This window comes from Protopterus annectens, chromosome 2.part1 (genome assembly GCF_019279795.1).
Source record: "Protopterus annectens isolate FY-2018-M chromosome 2.part1, PAN1.0, whole genome shotgun sequence".
Classification (NCBI taxonomy): domain Eukaryota; kingdom Metazoa; phylum Chordata; order Ceratodontiformes; family Protopteridae; genus Protopterus; species Protopterus annectens.
In genome coordinates, this window is record NC_056729.1 from 620,569,437 (window position 1) to 620,592,800 (window position 23,364).

Consider the following 23,364-nt stretch of genomic DNA (forward strand, 5'->3'; position numbering starts at 1 on the left):
TGTGCGAGAGTTACTGACCTTAGGGTTAGGGTGCGGGTTAAAGTAAGTGCATATGTTTTCAAATGTTTCCTTTTTTTTTCATTAGATGTATAGTTGAGTTACGTGCATATGTGTATTTAGTTGTTTACTGGTTTTGGGGGGGGTATAATTAGGATTAAAGTATGTGTGTATGTGTTTGGAAGTGTTTAATGTATTTTTTTGTGGGGGTTGGAACAGAGATTTCTTTCCCTAGGAAAGAAATCATTGTTCTGTGGTTTCGACATTTTCAGCTTTTGCTGAATATGTATCGATGAAACACCATTCACTGTTTTCAGCGTTTGGTGTTTTAATATAGACCCAAGTTGTCACCCCTTCTTTCATGGCACTAAAGCCTTTGTGTCTCAGATAGAAAACTTATTCTGTCTACACAGCAGATCTATTTGACAGTTTTAGTCCGTGAAGATGATTGTACTAAATAAACAACCAAGTTAAAGTTCTACTTCATAGTCAACTATTTTTTTAAACCCAGCGCTGTAACTACCATTAGAATCAGTACAGTAAAAATAAAAAAAAGACAACTTTACAAAAATTAAACATAGACTCCAAATAATTATTTATTTAATCATATGGCAATTATTTGTGGCTCCCTGCATGTAGATTATCTTTTAAAAAAATATGCCAAAAGTTTACATTTACACATTTGCAAATTAAGAATTGACTATTTACAATCTTTCCAATCATGTTTACACCCACAGTTTTAGATGGAGCAAATCTGGATAAAACATTAACAATAAAATGAGGAGAATTAGTGTTCTTGATCTGAATATTTGAAAGGTCATAAGATATAGTCCTCTCATAAAATGATTAGTTTATATAATTTAAACTTAATGGCTGAGTTTTAATTCAGAATGTTAGAAAACATTTACTAAGTCAAATTCATGGAATATTAAATTGGGATAAGGAAGTATTTCCCACATTACTAGTTTATTTGTCACAATTTATTTTAGGTAAATAGTTCAGCTGCAGTAGGAGAGTATCAAAATTATATAAATTGATTTGGAAATTTAATACAAGCATACATGATAATTATTGGAAATATATATAATCTGTCATTCAATTAATTAGATGAAGATTAGAAGAACTGGATCATAGAATCTTCAACATTAACAGTATATTAACAGTACATTGTTTGCTTTGGAAGAAAATGCCATGTACATTTTACATAAATTGCTCCTCACTCATAATAAGATAAGTAAAATATACAGAAATATGATTTTTAGAAATGTGATAACATTATGAGACAAGACTAAAAACATATCTTCTATATCTGTGATGTCCTTAATCATTTTTGATTGAAAATCAAAGTCTTTATTAAAGTACTGGGGGCTAATTGTCATTTGAACAAATTTGAAAAATGAATGATTTTTATCCAATGTTAAAATTCCTAATAGCATTGTAAAATATCAACATGTTTTGTTGTTTACAGCTAGGAAAATCACTATCAGGAATTTGGAACGTAACAAGCACCATCTTTTCATGAGTTTGTTTCATTAGTCACTGATATGTGCCAGAAGGAAATAAATGTAATAAAAATGCATGCAAAAATACATTGCCAGTTTTAAATTTTGCCAGTTTTAATTATTCACAAAATAAAAAACACTCTGTGTGTTCCTCATAGTTCCCAACATTTCACTCCATATATCCATTCAATTTTGCATATTAAAGTGTGTTTTTAATCTTCACTTGTGAATAGGCCTCTGATAATACATGCATTTTGTGGATTTAATTGAATGGATATACATAATGAACTGGTAGGATCTTTGAGGAACACAGAGTGTTTTTATTTTGGTGATTTACATGGTGGTATTGGTGTGAACGTTTTAAATAATGGACAACGTTATGTATGATGAGCTAAACATAATAAAGATTAGTATATAAATGTTGTTCATTTCTTGTTTTTTAAATAGTTGTATAGTTTATATAGCATTAAGAATTTAATGGGAATTCATTTGTAGAAAATTGTAAATAGTATTCCATAAATGTTGTTTCCTTTTTTTTTCTTTTCTATTTTTTCTATTTTTATTTTATTTTGTTTTTGTTTTCTGGGTATAAATGCAAATAAAAAGCTGTAGAAAATAAAATATTCATGAAGATAACTACAGGACTATCAACAGTCTCCACGAATACTAAGATTTCAACCAAATGCACAGTATAAAGGCATGATTTACTAAGGGTTACTGAGAACCTGAACAGGACACTATCTTAAGGAATAATTTGTATGTCTCTTTTTCATTCCTTGTCTTGCTCTCTGTCTCTTGCTCTCATATCTTAGCAGTAGGAGATTGCAATCAGTGAATTGTAAAAACTTTTATACAAATAACTTCTTTATCATATTAACAGTAATAACCTGACATCAAATGTACGGCACATATTGTATTTATTTATTTATTTATTTATTTAATTTGTTAACTAGGAGAAGTCTGACAGGGCCAGGAGCCCATTTTCAGTGGAGGCCTGGGGAGAAAAGCTCCAGACTAAAACAGTACAAATACAAATACTTGTCAGTTACAATATTTGCACATAAGACATTTTAAAACACTCAGAATTCTGTCACAAGCATAAGTACAGATCACAAAAATGCTGGTATAAAGACAATATAGCAACTTACTCAATGTACAATGTTACATGTGGTATATAGCAGATACAGTCTAGAAATTTTGCAAAGTCAACAGATAATGACTGTATTTACACTGTAGCCAAATGTCTTTTGGAAAGGGGGAGAAGTAGGAACCATGACAAGACAGTAATAATCTGAGAGAGATAGTAGTAATGGGATGTAGATTTAATAGAAATGCCTAGAGGGTATGGGACAGGATAAGAGGAATTAGCCAGGAGTATGGCAGGAGCAGAGCCAGTGATTAACTAGGTAGTTATGAAGTAGTTGTTTAAACTCATGAGGGTGTGGGGTTTTGGTGATGGTTTGTGGGAGGGTGTTCCAGAGTTTGGTAATTTTATTGGAGTAGAGACAGTCACCATAGTAGTTGTGAGAGTAGGTGACCTCCAGCATAGGTTTATCACAGGATCTAAGGGGCCTTTTGGTTGTGACTAGGCTGGACATGACTGGAGAGAGCAGGACAGCTTGAGGGTTGGTAGATCAACTTGTGGGTCATAGTAAGTTGGTTGAGAGCTATAAGGTTTGGGAGTTCTAACCAGTTTAGTTGGGAGAGCACAGTACAGTGGTGAAACCTGTGTGGGGCATTTGTGGCAAATGTGGCAATTTTGTTGTAGCAAGATTCCAGCTTGTTTAGGTCAGTCTTACAGAGGGTAGTGAGAATATGAGATCCACAGAGAAGGGAAGAAACCAAGTGAGATCTGGCAGTGGCGAGTCTGGGATAGTGAGTAAGATATGGTCTGGTCCTATATAGGGTGTCAAGCCTGATGTGTACTTTTTTGATTGTCAGAATGACATGTTTTACAAAAGTTAGAGTCTCATCAATAGTGACCCCTAGGGGTTTTTAGCATGAGTTGTGGGTACAATTTGTGTTCCATTTGAGGAGAAGATTGACAAGGGAGGATTGACAGAGCTTGGATTTTTTTAATTTTGAAGATTATTAAGTTGGTTTTATTAGGGTTTAAGTTTAGGATTAGTTGATGTTCAGACAAGCATTTTTCTATATTTTGGAAAGATGATGGAGTTCTAGGGGGGAGGGGGCAGAGCATATAACGGTGGCATCGTCAGCATATTGGACAATGGTGGCTACATTGGTAACAGTGTGCAGGTCATTTGTGAATAAGATAAAGAGGAGGGGTCCAAGTATTGAGCCTTGGTACACACCGACAGAGATGGGGAGTAGGGGAGAAATAGCAAGCTTTTAAATGGGAAAACACTGATGATTGGAAAAATAGCTGAGAAACTAGGATAGTGAAGATGAGCTGAGGCCATAGGTAGAAAGTTTGTGGAGAAGTAGTTGGTGGGAAATGGTGTCAAGGGCTTTAGACATGACAAGAAAGACAGAGGAGACAGCATGGCTTTCATTTACAAGATGGTGAATGGTGTTGGTAAAAGAGATTAGAGCAGTTGAAGTACTACGTTTAGGTGTGAAACCATGTTGATAATTAGATAAGAGATTCTTGCTAAGGAGGTTGTTAAGCAGTTGTTTGTGGATACACTTTTCTAAGATTTTAGCTAGTGGGGAAAGAATGGCTATGGGGCGGACGTTGGCTAGGTTTTTGGAAGAACCGCCTTTACGGAGTGGGATGATGTGGGATATTTTCCAGAGATGTGGGACATAATGCTCAGCAACTGAGTGATTAATCAGTAAAGATAACGGATAGACGAAAGATGGGGCTGTGATTTTTTGAAATTCGTTTGGGAGCTGATCTGTTGCCAGACAGCAGGGTTTAAGTTTAGTAAAGAGTGATTTTATGTAGCTTGTCTGAATGGGAGTAAATGAGAAATTGTTAGGATTATCAGTAGGAGGGGTGGGAAGAGTGAGCGGGGCATTAGGTGTGTTGCCTAGTAAGAAGGTTATGGAGTTTATGAAGTGGGAGGTGATTTGAGTTGCAATGGGGTCAGAGTTGTTGGATGTTACTGGGGTTGGGGTAGGAGATTGACCTGGGCATAGGAGAAATTTAATGTTTGCCCAGAATTTATGGGAGTTGTTAAGATTTTGTTGTTGGCATGTTATGAAATACAACTGTTTGTCTGCTTTGATTTGTTTTGTTTTTTTTGTTTGATTACGTAGTTGTTTGTAAGTAGTGAGGTCAGATATGTTTTTTGTGTATTTGTAGGCTGACTAGGCTCTGTCCCTTTGTTTGATTAATAGTTTGATTTCTTTGGTTAACTAAGACAAGGGTTTGGACTTTGGGCAAACTTTCCTAGTTGAAGCTAGGTTATTGAGAATGTTAAGGAAGGTAGAGTTGAAGAATTCAACTGCTAGGTCTAGCTGAAGGTACTTGAGAGGGGTTCAATTACAGTGTTGGACAATTTGGTTAAAAGTTGTAGAGGAGAATTTTTTATAGGGGATGTATTCATAGGAGATGGAGTTTTGTGTGTGAACATGTTTTTAGTATAGAAAGGTAGGTGAGTGGTCGCTCAGGGAGTCCAGGAGGCAACTTGCTATGCAGCTGAGCTTAGGTTTGTTGGTTTGTATCCAGGCTAGTGTGGACTGTCCAGTGGAATGTTTGTCAGTGCAGGTTGGACAGTTTATAGGGTGAAATTGTAGAGATTGAGGAAATTAGATGGGTTTTTGGATGTGCAGGATTGCCATTCTAGGTTGAAGTCACCCAGTATAATTGTTTCTTGGTTGAAATTTCTAGAAGTCTATGAAAGTAGGTCTCCAATGATGGGTAGGTTGTTGCCTGGTAGGAGGTAGGAAGCTATGATAATTATTGTTTTGTCTGGGTTTATTACAAGACGAGTGGTTAGAGTGTCAGATTTGGGTAGGTTTGGTGGGGAGCATTGTAGCTGTTCAACTTTAAGGTTGTTCCTGATTAGTACAACTACTCCTCTGCCTCTTTTGGTTGGTCTATCCAGTCTGATAATGTTATATCCATTTGGAATAACCTCATTGTTCTTGATGTGAAGTTTTAGCCAGGTTTCTATTATTACTGCTATGTCAGGGGAGTAGGTGGCTAAAGTGTCTTGGAATTCACTAGCTTTATTCATTATACTATGAAGGTTGAAACTGGTGAAAATCAGGTTAGAGTTGGAGGTTTTAGGGAGTGGGGGGTAGGGATGGGAGTGGGAGTGGGAGTAAGAGGAGTGTGTTGAAGTGTGTGAAGTGGTGGGGGTGTTATTTGGGCCTAGGTTGTGATGAATGTCACCATGCAGTTTGATATCTGTTGTGGAGTGAGCTGTCTTTATTTGTTTGATAGTTTATGGTGTTGGAATGCAGGGAAGTTAGGACAGTTGGTTTGTAAATGTTTGAAAGAGGCAAACAGACAGGTAGAGTTACTATACAGTTGTGAGCAGATGTCAGAGGAAGTGTGGAGTGGAGGGTTACATGTGGATATAGGAAATGTTGGAGAATGGATGGGTTTGACATGGTATATGTGGAGAGTGGTGGAGTTGTGGATGATGTAGTGGAACAGCATTAAAAGAGTATTTGTTAGCATGCAGTAGTGGAGATGCATGCTAGGTAGTATGGAGGGGTAGGGGATAAGTGGGGAGTGGGAAGAAAGTGAGGGAGGATAGAGGTGTTGTCCTGTAGTGTTAGGTGGAGAGGGTGGGGTAGTTGGGTGAGGCCAGGCAAATTCAGACAGTGTGAGTTGCTAGGTGGAGGGAGGGTGTGTTTGGGGATTAGCTATAAATTGAAGGAAAGTGGGGGTTTGTGGGAATGGGGCTATAGCAGGGGAGCGGAGTGAGCCTGAGTGGACCGAGGACGAATGGAGCTGGTTGAGCTGAGCACAGGTTTCTTTACCCTATGATAGTCAATCTAAAAGGTGAAGAAAAGGTATGAATTGCCTTGCCTCAGGCTGGAAACCCTACTAGACTGTGAGGCTGATAACAAAGAAAATATTTTGAAAGCATAAGTAGGTTAAAAGGTTACACTATGCCACCTGTTTGTACTAGCTAGTCTATGTTATAAGGGAATGTCCATGATAATACTGGGTTGTCGGACAATTGACTAGTAGTAATTTCAAATTGAAAATAGGGTAAGGGTTGGGAAAAGAAACTGCTATGGGTATTGGGAAGCCTGCTGAGGGGGTGGGGTGAAACTATTGTGCGACCCAGGAAGTGTGCATGCTACTGATTGCAAAAAAACAATGGGAAGTTACAGTCTTAAAAATATTACTATAGTCCATTTATTGGAAATATTTAAGAAACAACTATATTTTCACTATCTTCACCACACTGGAAATGCCAGCTGATAGCATTTACTGCAAGCTGAAAGAGCAGCTCATTACTGCAGGTCTCCTTGTTGACATGACAAGGTCTTCTGAAACAGTCAGCTGTAGCCTCCTTAAATTCAAAATACTCACCTTTAGAGATGACACTTACATAACGCAGGTATACTGCACAGTTCTGTGCTAATCCTCTATTCTTCCTTTTTTGTCAGTGATCTCCCACTAAAACTTATTAAACATAAATTAGTAATGGATGCAGATGATATATTTGCTCTGCAGGCCACTACAAGGCATGCATACCTGCTAGCAAAGTTAAAGGAGAACTTCTATCAGTTATGCACCTGATCCATTTCTAACAAACTAATTATTAACCCTAAAAATATTAATGTCATAGTATTCATCTCACCTGAGAAATTACTTATGATCCTTCTTATTGTTTCAACAGATCTTAATGAAACATATGTAAAGTCACTAGACAAGTACATAGGCTTTATATTTAACCCTAATCTCTCCATTACCATGCATAAAAATATTGCAACTACTAATGTCCTTGTTCAATTAAAAAGATATTGCAAGATCAATTACCTCCTTTCACCCGCTACTTCCAGGGCCATTGCCAAAAGTATTTTAATATCCAAATTAGAATATGGCCACCCATTTGTCATTTTAGATTCTGCTGACAATAGTCACAAAATACAAACTGCTGAGAATAAAATCTGTTGACTCATTCTATTAGCAGATCCCCAGATGCACCACTGTAATTTGGAGAAACATTTCAAATGTCTTTCTAAACTTCATATGACCACAATTGCAATTGTACTCTAATGTGCACAGTTCTAAAGCACAATCACTCTCATCCTCTAACAGTGAAACTTTCTTTACAAGACAGCTCTTAAGAATTTCTCAAGATAACTATTTTCTGTGGTACACCCTCATTTAGGTGAGATAGCCTGCTCTAACTTGTGAACAGCTACCTGTAACCACTTGCCTACTGACGTCAGAAACCTAGAAACTATTAAAAGCTTCAGTATTGTGCTTGAGGAGTATTTTAGGTAACATACCACCCCATATTATGGATAATAGAATACCATTAAGACATTTCAGACACTTTTCTCTGATGTATAATGTAGCATTTTATGTTTGTATATTCCATGTCTAATAAAGGAGTATATCTTTTTGTATTCTATTGATGATCACATTGTATTTTATGCATATTTTGGCTTGTATTTTATGTCTTTGTTCTTCTCTTACTGCACTCTATGACAGGACCTTCTTAATCTTATCCTATGTGCACTGAATATATTTGTATCTGCTGAATTTGGCCTTTTCCTCATTCTGTTTATGATATTGTTGATTAAAAAGTATCCTGATGTATTTTCTCCTGTTTGTGTTTGGGTTATGGATGAAAAGGGTCAATAGACTGCTCACTTACCTGGTGAACAAATAGTAATAAACAGATGCATACATACATACATAAATAAATAGGATTGCAAGTTATTTTCTCTTCTGCAAACTAACATTTTGTTGTATAATTATTGAATTATATTGAAAAAATTCTGAAATGTAGGCTTATATGGACTGAGATGTCTTTGACATCATGGATAGCATGGAATTAAAGGGTGTAGTCATTGTAGGAAATGTTATCTTAGCAGACTACACTTTGTTGTGATGCAGCATGAAGAATGCCATACATTATATTATAGCACAGGAATGCAAAGTAATAGAGCATATTATACAATGCCTCCTCTAAAACGTGCACGCTGATTGGCCAGCCCAACCAGCGTGCCCGTTGTAAATCCCTCAATATACTAACGGAAAAAGGTCCGGTCGCCCGGACTTTTTCCGTTAGTATAAAACACTGTCTCGCTATGTTAAAAGAGTTTAACATAGCGACACAGGTTTAAAAAAGCAACGCAGATCTCCGTTGCTTTTTTTAAAGCTGTCTCGCTATGTTAAACTCCTTTAACATAGCGACACAGTGTGTAAAAAGCAACGGAGATCTTGCGATCTCAATTGCTTTTATTTTTAACCTGTCTCGCTATGTAAAATGAGTTTAACATAGCGAGACAGCTTTAAAATAAGCAACGGAGATCTCCGTTGCTTATTTTAAACTGTCTCATATGTTAAACCCATTTAACATAGCGAGACAAAAAGCAACGGAGATCTTGCGTTCTCCGTTGCTTTTGCCCACAACTCTGATGTACTGCGTAGGCATGCGCAGTACATCAGAACTACCGTGAACACCAGACAGCTGCGGAAGGGCAGCAAAGAGGCGTATACAATGCCATTATTTAAGAAAAGTAATTATTTCTTTTCTTAAATAATGTCATTAATATAATAACCACTTCTGGATGTGGGTAATGCTGGATTTACCCACGGTTGTCTTTGTTTGGTCCCTCGGGCTTCGCCCTCGGGACCAAACCATGCCAACCGTGGATAAATCCAGCATTACCCACACCCAGGCGTGGGTTATTGCTATAATATACCTATACAACTACTTTTAGTTTAATGTATTTGTTAGGTTATTAGGCAGGTGTGCTGGCTATTTAAATTATTTTCAGACATAACCAATCAATACAATAAAGCCACAATAGCAAAGGAATCTAGGGAATTACTATCTGGTAGCTGCTGTATTAATATTAAAGTATGTAGAATAACTATAGAGCAGCTAACTTCATGCCATAAAAAGATGAAGCTCTGACTGTGACCCAGAAGATCAGTGACTAATTAGTGACTCAGGTACTGGAGGACATAATAACAGATGCTGGGAGTGGGTAGCTGATGCAGGCATCCACATCCTGGGATAAAGATGCTGTTTGGTCCTCTGTAGTGTCAACACCTGTGGTAGGAATAGCTGCCTGTTATACAGTACTGCTGATCTGAGACATGTACTTGCTTCTACCCACTCACTCATGGAAGTCTTCAAGAGTGCATGTGCTGATGTGGCATTAAGTGTGGTGAAGGCACTATAAGCTCATGCAGTAGTGTAGGTTAACATGTCAGCGGCTAAGGAGTGGGAAGAGGGTCATAATGTAAAAAATGTGCAGAGCTGCATCATAAATAATGCACTTTCAGGAAGACTGGCTGCAAGGTAACTCATCTGTTTGGAGGCATTTAGGGTTCTCCCTTAAACATGGAAAGCCACTGTCAGCAGCAATGAAGCTTGCTCTTAGGCCATTGGGATAAGGTTATTTCTTGACCTGCAGGCTTGAAGAAGGCTAGATACAGGTAAATGCACAAAATAACTTCAATGGCTGCTTTGGTTTTTGTTCTTGCCATCAGGTCTCCCCAGTGATCTTAGACAGGCCATGATACCTAGATAAGAAAAGAGCTTCAGAACTATGGGAGACTGGCTGATAGTCTGTAGGCACAGTGAACAAAAGCACCTAGAAACAAACAAAAAGATGATGATTAAACACATCTTGTAAATAATGCTGGCAGCTGTTTTTGACTTTCTTTTCTGTTCTATTTTTGCAATGTTCTTCTGCGTAACATTATTACAAGTATAAGCTGAAAGGGTTCAGTTGAGTGAGCCTTAGACTAAGGATGTAAAGTTTCCTGATTCAAGTCTCGCATTAGAAAGTAATTTTTTTTTTTTTTAGTCTGATGGTTATCACAGAAAATTAAGTCTATGAGCTGTTAATGAACAGCTTTATTGCTCTTTGCTTACAGTGTGACTCTAAGAAAGTTAGTTAACCAAACTGTGATCTAAGTCAACTGGCCAAGGCATTTAACACCATTCCCCATGCAGGCATTATTGACAGACTTGGAAATCTGAATATAAAGCCCTGTATTGTGCAGTGGATAGATGCATCTTAGTCTGACAGAAGCCATGAGATTAGAGTAACAGGTGAGATTTCTACAAGCAAAAACGCTACCAGTGGTTTATCACAGTGCTCAGTGATGGCCCTTATCATATTTGGCATATATTTCACAGACTTTCAGGCCAGCACTCCTGTCCTATAGTTAACTAAGTTTGCAGACAACTGTAATTTGTTTGTTGTTAGTATATTTTCAACTGACTGAAAACTGATGAATATTCTGACTGAAGAAATACAAAACCAAAAAAAAAAAACAGAAATCAAGTAAACACAAATGTTGTGATTTAATATTTCTGTGACCTTTCCTGCAAGACCTACTGGTATTCTAAGTACCTTATAAGATGGTACTGTATGACAGAGACAGAGAAAAAAGATGATATTCATGCAAATAATTGATACAAGGACAATGGTCCCAACTTACATGTAAAAAAGTGGCTTGGTTCATTTTGGTAAATAAAACATTTTCATTTACCATATAGGTGATACACCAGTCCAGTCAAACACTGTTGAAAGAGATCTAGGCACTTTTGTCAATAATTCCTGATTGTTTGACCAACATGTCTCCAAATGTAGTTTGTAAAGCCTTCTGTCTGGTTCATCTAATTTCCAAAGACATTTCCACTAGATCCAGTGAGGTCTTGATTTGACTTACTTGTGTATTGTCAGACACATTATTGAATATAATGTACCTTTCAGCATGTATTTGTCTCAACATATCACTCAACTTGAGAGACCACAGAAATTCATAGTTAAAATGATCAGTGGCCACAAAAATGTTAGTTAACAGGGCGGCCATCTCTCAAACCTCAGTTATTTCAAGCAAGTAAAATCCAAACCTTTTTGATCTACTATTTCTTCACAAACAAATAGTACTTCTGCTTAATGAACTAAACTCTCACCAACAGATAAATAAGACACGTTGATGTGATCAGTTTATATCCCAGTGTATCCCTCATCATGGGCACAAGTGTCCACTACATGTCAAGCAGAGTAGCACCCTTACCAGCTTAAAGGTAAACATAGATAATTGGATGGACAGCTTCAAATTTTCCTCTGATCTAGCCTGTCTTGCCATCCTTGAAGCTAAATGGAACATGCAAATGTGTTTCTTGTAATGGTCCACAGACTGATTGACTAGTATACCTATCAACCTTGTCTAAACATGGAGTTCTGTAACCCTTGATCAGGTGCAAAGCATAGATTATCAGCTCTTAAATGAATTAATGAACCAAAATCTTTATCATGGCAATAAGTCTTAAACTTGGTTGCAGAATTAATGCAGATTATATTCTGATGGATTAAATTAATTACACACATAACCATTATTTTAAATAGTCTTCACAATCATATTGCCATATTTATTTTTATTATGGTTAGTAACAAATTTTTAATAGCTTAGGTTACACTATGCCATAGCTTCTTATGAGTATCAGGTTAAAGAATGTTTATTTTAGTGGCAACAAGAAAATTACAAGTTGGAATTCTTTGCTTATAAGATTATATATTTTCACTTTTCAATATTTTTATGAATCATTAATAAAATAATATATACTCACTTGTGCCAGTACACACCACTTGCTACCCAGTACAATTTTTGACCCTCCAGCACCCCTTGTTCCTGAGTAACCTCCGGACCACAGGTTCCAAGCACTGCGTGATTGCTGACAAAGGGGATAGGTTGTTGAAGAATTCCTGGATGTGGAATTACAGATGAGCCGATCACCTGCAGGGTCATTCATACTGCACACTGTCTCTGTTTGACCAGCTTAATAATTTCCATGAGGGGGTAAGCCCATAGGCACTGTGAAGGAGATGGCCATATCTATGTGGTGATGCACATCCTCTCTTTGTCCAGATATAAACCACTAATAATACCTTTAACGCAACCAAACCTCAACCTCCCCATGGGATAATGGCATAGGCATACCCTAGCATATACCGCACTCTTCCCTCAGTCAGATAAGTAGGCATACTCTTCTTAATTCTCCTCCCATCTGTAGTCAACTCATTCCATGCCAAACTCCCTGACATACCCAAATCATCTGAGATGCAGGGCCTCATCTTTCTGTGCTACAGAGCCAACAGATAAATATGAAGAAGAAAAAGAACATTAAGATGATAAAAATATTACAGCTACCTTTCTTTTAAGCTGGTGGCAGATCTTCCTTTGCTTATTTCCCTGTTTACAGAAAACAATGTCGCAGTGACTACATGGTTATGCAATTCGATCCATTCTCCAGAAAGGTTCCATACTTATGTTTCTCCCTGAAGAAGAGTGAGTTTTGCATTTATGTCTGTTTAAATCTATTTTTCTGCATATATCCTGTGAATGTACACCTTCTCACACTGATCCCAGTGATGCACAGCATAGCAAGGTTCTTTCCAGGCTAATAGTTTTGTACTATATGCATTGTTGGAATTCTACTACTTTGACTAAAGTTAGTATGTCTGAATCTTTCATAGGCCTCTTGGAGTGCTAGTCTCTGTGCACATATATTGCCGTTGCATTGCAGCTAGCAGGTGTGTGTGTGTGTGTGTGTGTGTGTGTGTGTGTGTGTGTGTGTGTGTGTGTGTGTGTGTGTGTGCGCGTGCGTGTGCTTTTGTTTCCCTGTGTGTCTGTTTATTTATACATTTACATAACATTTTGATTAATTCGCATTAAAAAACAGTTTGAACATTTTCTTAGAAAATGAATATAGATACATACTACTTGTAAATATGAACAAGAACAGTCCTCAGATTCATTGTTACAGATGTTAAAAGTATACATATTAATAGTTACATATATTTTTATTTATAGGTATTAAGGACTGTGAAAAAGGTCCACTTGTATGCTAGTACTGGAGAGGAAATATCATTTGATGAAAATGGTGATGCAATAACTGTCTATGACATTTTGAATGTACAGATATTACCTAGTAACACATTTCATGTGGTAAAAGTAGGCAGAATAGAGCCCAGAGCCTCTCCTGGCAAAGAAGTCAGCATCAATGTGAGTGCTATCTTGTGGAATGAAAGATACACAGAGGTAGGATTTATAATAGACATAAATATTCATGAAACAATAATGTCACTTTGTGTTAATGCTTGTATCCTTAAAATGTGATACTTCATGAAAAAGATAAAACTGGGAATGTTTGAATGGAAGTGCACATGGTGATCTCAGGGGGAAGTGATTAAAAAAAATACTAGGAATTATTATTTTGCAGAGATGGAGAGAGTGAAGTCATATAGTGCTTTACCAGCCAAAGAAGAGTGAGGTTTACCTTCATGTGTGCATTTTGCACAAGGGCGAACAGCAGTTGTCCGAAAGGACGTGTGCAAAGTTTGCAAATGCCGAACGGAAAAAGGTTTGAATGTGCAATGAGCAAATGCACAGTGACATTTGCTCATTGCAGATTCGGCATTTTGGGGATTGCACTATAGTGGGGATTGGAAAATGGTCCTTTTCCCCACTGTAGTGCAATCTCGGAGATAGAATGTTAAAGTAGGGGGGTGTGGGGGGTTCAGGGTGGCTTACCCCCCTGCTTTACACTTCATTATATTTTCTTTTCGACATTAATGTTTGAAAATCAGCAAATCTGCTTTTTGATTTGCTGATTTTTGAACATTGAAAACTGTCGCTGTTTTGATTTTCATGGTTCCAATTAGCTCATATGAGGAATCGCACCAGTGTGTTTCGCTGTTGTAAAGGTAAACTGAAGAGTGATTGTCAATAGGGTGGTTCAAGAATGTTAAGTCAGATGGAAAACAGGAAGGAGGAGCGGTAAGAGAAGGGAGGAGGCCAGTCACAATGCTTAGGTATGTTTGACAAACTATAGGATTTCTTAGGTTTCATATTCAAATTTGCCATTAGGAGGACATATATTCTATGACGGTTGCTTATTTTGTCATTTGATGTTGTTTCCATTTACTTAGCTGAGGCATAAACTGACAGTTATTGTCATCTTATGACAGGAACATGCATCTGTACATCTGCATTTCAAAAGAAAATGTGAAAGAAAGCAAACAGTACATCAGACAATTATTCAGTCACTAACGTCCTATGATTTCTATTCAATGAGAGGTAGTGATGATTATAGGTAAGCTAGAACTAGAGTTTAACAACAGCAGACCTGAGATGAAGTCATAAATCTACTTTATTTATTTTTATCTGACTTCTGATAAAGTCATGTAAAACTAAATCAAAGATTACTACAGAGTATATCCACACCTTGTCTGTTCTGATAATAGCAATGTGCAAAGTGCATGTTAAGTTTTGCAGAATGTGTACACAATTTGCAGAGGTGCGTGTACAGTGCAGTAGTGAAGCATGTGGAAGCTGCATATAAAAGTACATAGGACCGAAAAAGGACAGAGTCAAGCAAGTGTTCTTTCTGCAATGTCAACATGAGTGAGTGAGGGAACAGGATAACAACAGAAAGGACATACCGATAGCCATGATTTAGGCATGGAAGGCAGCATATAGCAACGTGTATTAAGAAAAATATTCCATAGGATCTAATAACTAACAAGCCATACAGCAAAAAAAAATAAATTAAGAACTTGGTACTTCATGTATAAATATGTAAATATACCACATTATATTGCCTAAGGTACTATAAATGATACAGTACATACAGAAAATGAAGCAAGCAAATGTCTACATATTTCTCCACTTATTCATCTATTTTATATATTGCCTGACCTAATAAATGTTGTATTTGGAGCAAACTGACCCAACAAGACAAAACAAAGCTAACCCAGTAACAATATCTAGCTCCTCCAATGGAATTTTCAGGTCTTCTCAAGCAAGCTGAGAGATATAATTCTTCTAACATGTCCTATGTCTGTCCTGGACCTCGTTCCACTGGACAACGTCTGTTTCATCTCTTGCAGGAGGTACACAGTGGTATTCTCATAGATTGCCCAAACCACCTCAATTGACTTTTCATTCCTGCACTTTAAGATGCTCCCAGATTGCTGAGCTCCTAACTCTACCACAAAGAGTGACATGGGAGCCCCTGCTGCTTGTGCCTGTGATCACATCTTCATGCTCATTGCTGATTACCACAAGTGGAGATTGAGTCATGTACTGACCAGTAAACTGAGACGTTCAGCCTATGACTGAGCTTTAATTTCACCATCACCAATTAGTATAATGTTTGCAATATTGCTGCTGCTTCAGCCTCCATAGGACCATCTCCTGGTCACCTTTGCCTTTACATATGAATGTCTCAGGATCCTTAAACACTTCCAACTGAAGAAGCTTCTCCCCTCCCAACTATAGAAGAACAGAACTAGGACCTTTGATTTCAGGAGGTGATGACTGTGGGAACATAAGAACAATGCTATCATATATTAGCCATAAGTAGACACAGTTATACATTCTTGCTACCCTTTATGAGCACTTAATAGTGCTAATATCTCAGATCAAGTAGAGCTGCTCATGACCACTCTGGGGTAAATTTGTGTCCACCCATTCATTCATCAAGAGTAGCCCAAGGTGGTGTAGTACTTAACCTGTAGTGATAGCTTATTCCACTGGCTGGCAATACATGGAGTTAGGAATCTATTCTTCCAACAAACCTTGTTTATTTTTTGCTGTCAGTTTAGGTCCTTTCTGTGGGTGTTTTTGAGTCACAGGTTTTTTAAGCAAATAGACAGTCAACAAGGATTGGGTCTTTCATAGCTCAAAATACATCATACCAACTGCATCACACTCAGCAGTGAATCACTCTAGCGCATGTCTGGAGTTTACATTTACTTGGGATTAGCAGAACAACATTATCTTTAAAGATGCAAACTGGATCCTGGTTGCACCTTGGTATCCAGCCCATGAAAATCATGAACTGGAAGTGGAGCTAAGACACAGCACTGGTGGATCCCTATGCCAAACTTGAATTTATCTGAACTAACACAAGAATGCAAGCATTACTTTCACATCTCTAATACAGGCACTAAATGGTATGTAGCCATTACCACAGCTATTATCACAGGACCCTCTACTTTTATAATATTAACCACAGGACGTTCTGGGATATGTTGTCATATGCTTTCTCCAAGTCTGTAAAGGACATGCAAAGTACCTGGCAAAGTCTGAGTCTTACAATATTTGTACAAGGATGAAGCAGTGATTAATTCTTAGAGATCAGTTGGTATAATAGTTAAGGTCTTTATAACCCATACATAAGGTAAAAGGTTTGACCCTGACATCCGGCCATTGCCTGTATACAGTTTGCATGTTCAACATGTGTCTCTGTGGATTCCTCCCAACTCCTAAAAACATGCTTGTGATTCCATCTTAGACTCACCCAATAATGGAGTTGCGGGCAGAAACACATAGGGGGAAGAGTTATTTAGACCAACCACTTTGGGCATCAGCTGTGGTGCAAGTATCCCTCAAGATAGAAGAACACAGACTGCATACTGTGTCATGGGTAGTGACTCAATGGTGTAAAATATGGCCCTAGGTGATTTGGTTGTGTTGATTAATGTCACTGAATAGGGATGTTGCGACTAATGGTGATAAGTGTTTTGAGAATGTGGCCTACTCCAACCTACTCCAAGGATTCATATTAATTGTGGGAGGGGAGTATAAGCCCCCACTGGCCAGGGTGTGCCCACCATAAAGCCCAGCAGCCTTGGGTCATTAAGCTACTGACCAACCATTGTCCAATTGCTCAGCTTGTGTTACCTGGGATAGCTCTGTTGAGTGAAAGCTAGATGTATAGCCAAATGACCTGCCAAACATGATCTAAGACCGACTACACTCAGTGTGGGTTCACTGACAGGATGGAGCTTGGAAGAGGATGACATGATGGTAAGGAGGAAGCTGGACATCCTAAGTATCCAGGAGACAAAATGGAGGGGCAAAGCAACAAAGCTACTTGGCCTGGGATCTAGAGTCTACTACTCAGGAAATGGGTTGCCTAGAAATCATGTGGGTAGTGTGGCGAGGGTGAGGCTTCAATAAACAGCGAGAGATGTCATCAAAATTAGTGACAGACTAATGGCAATCAGACTCCAGTGTAATGATAGGGTATTATTCATAATATCAGCCTATGCTCCACAACAAGGATGTGATAGTGAGGAAAAGAGTGCATTCAGGCAGCTGTTGTAAGGCCTGATAGGTAAAGTAGGACAAAATTAATTGGCATTGATAATGGGTGACCTGAATACACATGTTGGGACAAACAGAACAAGATATGAGGACTACTTAGGTCCACATGGGTGGGGAAACAGGAATAAAGAGGGAGAGGCCATTCTAGAATTCTGTATGAAAAATTGCTTGTTGGTGACCAACACAAGGTCTAGCAAGAGAGACAGTCACAAGATCACATACAAGAGTGGTCAACATGAAACTCAGGGAAACTCAGATAGACTTTCTCTTAGTAAGGAAAGGACACTGGGGTAGGATCAGTGATTGCAAAGTCATTCCCAGTGAAACAGTCATCCCATAGCATAAACCACTGGTCGCCACAATCAGCTGCAAGCAGTGGTCAGAGAAGACTTTAAGATCAACAGAGACCAGGGTGAAGATTTGGTAGTTGACTGGTGAGAAAGGACAACAGTGCAAGAAATTACTCAGGGTTACAGCACCTCAAAAAGAAGAGAAAATTGGTGGAGCTGAAGAAGAATGGCAGCATCTCAAAACAACATGTGTGAGGACTACAGAACAGATATGTGGTTGAGACAAGAATGGAAATATGGTTTATAAGGAAAGCTGGTGGTGGAATGCCGAAATAGAGGAAGTCATCGAAAGAAAGAAGAGGTGCCGGAAAAGATGGAAAGTAGAAAAGATAGGCCAAACTAGGGAAGAATATAGTTTAGCTAACAAAGAGGATAAAAGAGGGGTTGCAATAGCAAAGAAGAAGGCATCAAAGGCACTATACTAGGTTCTGGAAAGTGACTTAGTAGATGGCACAAAGAAACTATATCAAGGTGCAGTCAAATGCAGAAAGATACAGAAAATAGTCAAACACCTTTCAGAAGGGGTGCCCAGTAAGAACCTCCTCACCAGTCCACAGGACATAAAAGGCAGACAGAAGGAGTACTTCCAGTAGCTTCTGAATGAAGAAAACCCCACAGAAGCTGTACTGCCCCAAACACATCCCATAATGAAAGAAGAGGACACTACCTTAGAAGAAGTAAGAACAGCACTAAGGAAAATGAAGTCAAGGAAAGCAGCAGGCTCAGATGAGATCAAAGCAGGTATGATAAAGATATTGGCTGAGATAAGGGAGAAATGGCTCCTGAGGGTACTCATAGCCATATGGAGAGGAAGGCATATCCTTGATGACTGGAAAATAAGCATACTAGTGCCAATGTTGAAGAAAAAGAAGGCCTTCACAACTGTGGGTATTATAGAGCTCTCTCATTCCTGCCACACTGCATGAAAGTTGAGGAAAGGTTTATTGGTAAATGAATACACAGAGTAGCAGAAAGTAAAATTGGACATGAGCAGTTTGGATTCAGATCAAGATACAAAATGATTGACCTGACTATTGCAATGAGACAGATACACGAGAAGAAGCTAGATATGAGGAAAGAGTCCAAATGGACATTTCTAGAATTGGAGAAAGCATATGACAAGGTCCCAAGAAAGCTGATTTGAGCACTCCTGTGGTGGATCAAAGTCCCATAAATATTAATAGAATGAGTGCAGGTTATGTACCAGGACCCAGTGACTCGAATGCAAACAGTATTCAGTCTCACAAATGGGTCCCAATGGGAGTGAGTGTGCTTCAGGGCTCAGCTCTGAGCCCAATTATTTTCCTGCCAGTGATGGAGTACATTAGTAAAAAGGCTGGTGGGGACAGATCAGAGTTGTATGCAGATGATGTGTCAATACAGGCAGACTCTGAGCAAGAACGTCAGCAAACGATAGGGAAATGGAATGCAAAACTGAAGGTACATGGGATTAAACAGCATACAAGTAAGACAGTTGTAATGGAAACAAATGGTGTACTTTTGAGCACAAGAAGCCTAGACAAGGTCTAGAGTTATCAGGGACAAGTGCACTTAGAAATTTGTTAGAATAACAGGATTCGTGTTAGCATGCATTTTCTGAAGAAGATAACTTCTGAAACTCAAATGTATGTCATTACTTAGTGACTTCATTCCTCAGTAATTCACCAGAAAACCACAAATTATATGTGGAAAAGACAAAAAAAATCTGTACATTCTGCAAACATCTGCACAGTTGAGAGATGTGGATAGAAATCAGAAGAAAATGAGGACTGAAATAGAAGGGAAACTAGAGAAACAGGTTAAAAGCTTCAAGTATCTGGGAGGAATGGTTGAGGAGAAGGGTAGTCTGAAGGAGGAGGTCAAAGACAGAATCAGAGAGACTGCAGTCAACTGGCACAGAGTGTCAGAGGTTGTTTATAATAGAAAAATACCAAAGAAACTTAAAAATAAGGTGTACAAAACAGTGGTGTAACCAGTACTATTGTATGGTACAGAAACCTGAGAAGTAAAGTGAGAACAGTTTAGGAAGCTAGACCTGATGGAGATTAAGTGCCAGAAGGGGGTAGGATGCACATTATGGGACAGACAAAGAACCAAGGACATCAGAGCACAAGCCAAAGTACCTGTAATTGCAGAAAATATCAAACAGAACAGTTTACAGTTTATGGTGGTTTGAGCACATGTGCAGAAAAGCAAAAGACAATCTGGTGAAGAAGATTTGAGACAGACAGGATGAAGCCTAGAAGAAATGAGGGCATCCAGCAAAGAAGTAGATAAATTGTGTGAGAGAAGACCTATGACTGGTGAAGAAGATAGGAGAGTGGCAATGAAATGAAGGAGAGATGATGACAGTTAACACAAGACCCCAGCCCCATGTAGAAAATGGGAAAGAGAGGACTGATGATGATGATGATTCCTCTATTAATCTTTGTGGCCTGCATAAAATAATTTCTAACCCTACAATATTAGACAAAGCATCAAACAAACATAAGCTATGTGACTGGATATCTACATCTAATCTCACCTGTATACACCACAACCACTCCTATGCAATCTGGTCATCAATCAAAGTACCAAAACTTACATCCTTTATCTAGACCAGAAAGACTAAAAACTTATAACCCACTTACTTTAACACCATTCTCAAACAGTGTAACTGGTAACCCTTAAAAACCCTTCCCATAGATGATGTCACATTTTTATCACCTTTCTAACCATACTTAACTCAATAGCCCTCCTACATAAAAAGAAAGTCAAAAACAATCTAACCTCTTTGTTGTCCTAGGAAATCAAACAACTGAGTAAATTAAAAGACAAAGCTTGGAAAACATGGAAACTAAACTCTTCTGCAACCTTCCAACAGTACAGACATCTACTAATTAAATCCAAATGTGCAATACAAATTTAAAGAAAGCATACTACCACAGTCTATAAATGACTAGCTCTAATATTTCCAAACAGTTCTGGATGTCTGTCAATAAACTCATAAAACCAGACATACCACACAACAAACCCCATCTCAGGTGTAATTTACTTCAACATCACATGCAAAATTAACAGTTTCTTTATGCAGTCAGTTAGCTGCTTAGTCACACCAACTAACTCTGTCAACTATAACAAACCCCCAGGAAATCTCCTACAAATAGTTATGACTTAAAATAGATTAAATCTATATGACAGCCTCAGAAACAACTAAATCCTTCATCCTTTCTCCATTTCTCACATCAAGCACCTTCTCAGTAAACTGAAACTAACTACACTCTCTCCAGACCAGCTCCCATTCTTATTCACAAAGGTGGCCAAGACTATCCCTTTTCCACTCACCAACTGATTAGCATTCCATCCTCCCCCTTCAAGATATTAGAAAAATGTATCCACAAACAACCCCTACACCATCTAATTGCCAAACACCTCCTCTCCCTCATACAACATGGCTTTAGACCAAGACATAGCAACAGTCTTCCTCTCATTCATTAATAATGCCTGCACTCACCTTGATCAACACTAACTGCTGCCATAGTTCTGGACCTTTCTAAAGCATATACAGAGTCCCACAAACATTTGCTCACAAAATTCAATACCGTTGGACTCACCCCCAAAGTTATATCATAGTTTACCAGCTATCTTTCTGACAGGGCTCAGTACTCTGAAAAGATACATTTGTATCTTTCCTACTCAGTAACCTTGGAGTCTGACAAGTCTCAATCCTCCATCCACTCCTTTTCATCATTTTTGTAAATAACATAGATAAAGCAATTGACTGTGGAACAATTACACAATACTCATATGATTTCACACTTATAACTCATGTCCCTTCCACCGAAAAACTTCAAGACCCCTCAGAGAGCTTTGTCTCAATTAGAACACTGGCTAAAATCTGAAAAGCTAATATTTAATGCTAAAAAAGCTAAACTCAGGATGCTTACAAATAAGAAACTGTCTAATTCTGAGCAATGTCAGTGATGAAATATGTAGAACAATTGTCTTTGGGGCAGAAGGCTGTGGATTCTATTCCCACACCAAGTAGATTGATTACTGTCACTGCAGTGCAGCATAAGGGGATGCAGCATTCCTGAGTGTGCCATACTTGAGATAAGATGTTAAACTGAGGCCCCATCTGCTTGGGCTTGTAGTAGCTCAGAAAGATGTGAAAGATCCCATGGCACCTATGAAAAGAGTAGGGGAAGTTGCCCAGTACCCTGGGTTAATTTCCCCTAGTATAAATACCACCTTGAGTCTTCTCTGAAAATGTAATTTGTCTGTTAAAACTCATTTATTTTATATTACAATGTTTTACTGTATAAATGTTTGTAAATGTCATTATTAATTGCAACTATTTAATGTAAAGAGTTTTCTTAATTTCAAAAGCTTATGGCTGATGGTTTAGATATTAGTATATGGGTATGTCTATAGGGGTTCCCTTCTGAATTTCGAATTCCCAAAACCTCGAATTTCATATGGTTGAGACCATATGATTGAAGTTATAGAAATTTGAAATTCTGAACAGAGATCTGCATATTGCACGGAATGGGAAATTCTCCCTTTTACTCAGTGTAGTGCGATGTTGGAGTTGGCATACTTAAATAGCGGGGGGTGGGAGGCACAGCCCCCCATATGGGAAGTGCAGGGGGCTTGTCCCCCCTGCAAAAACATTGAAGAACATGGTTTTCTGTTCCTTTTAGATTTATTTCAGAGTTTTGAAGTTCCAAAACTTTGATCATATAGTCTCGACCATATGAAATTCGAAGTTTTGGGAAAGTAAATCCGTCTATAGACCTGAAGGCATCTATCTTTTGATGAATGGCTACTTAAAACTACTGCTACCATACAATTATTTAATAGTTGGCTTATTTTAAGGGAAGTAGTATCTGGGATATTGGTATAGCAATGCAACAACAAATTTCTGTAACTAAAATACACAACTTCCCTTCTGAAAAGAAATCTTTATTTAAGGCTTTCCCCATTATGTTTATAAAGACTTTTTTTCAGAATAAAGAGAAGCAGTGCAAGTTCAGCTTTTGTATTATGAGACATTCATTGAATTTAAGATCTACTAGTTAGCTCTTAAGAATAAAAAAAATCATAAAATCAAAGTATACAGTGATGCATTTGAGATCTGTAAATAAAATCTAAAATGTGCAGCATTCATTCATAAAAGAGCAGCTTTCCAGAGTGGAGCACATAAAAGATGAAAAGTAGAACCTTTACAGCACCCACCATTAACTCATTAAATACGAAGTTGATAAACACTGGATCTTTGTTT

General features: G+C 38.0%; 1 protein-coding gene across 1 annotated transcript in view; it reads left to right on the plus strand.

Moving 5' to 3' along the window:
* Positions 1-23,364, plus strand: part of LOC122794883 (extracellular calcium-sensing receptor-like) — a 207,700-nt gene that overhangs the window by 74,095 nt on the left and 110,241 nt on the right. Inside the window, 1 exon segment of the mRNA XM_044063483.1 lies at positions 13,450-13,677. Coding sequence (XP_043919418.1) covers positions 13,450-13,677 — 228 coding nt within the window.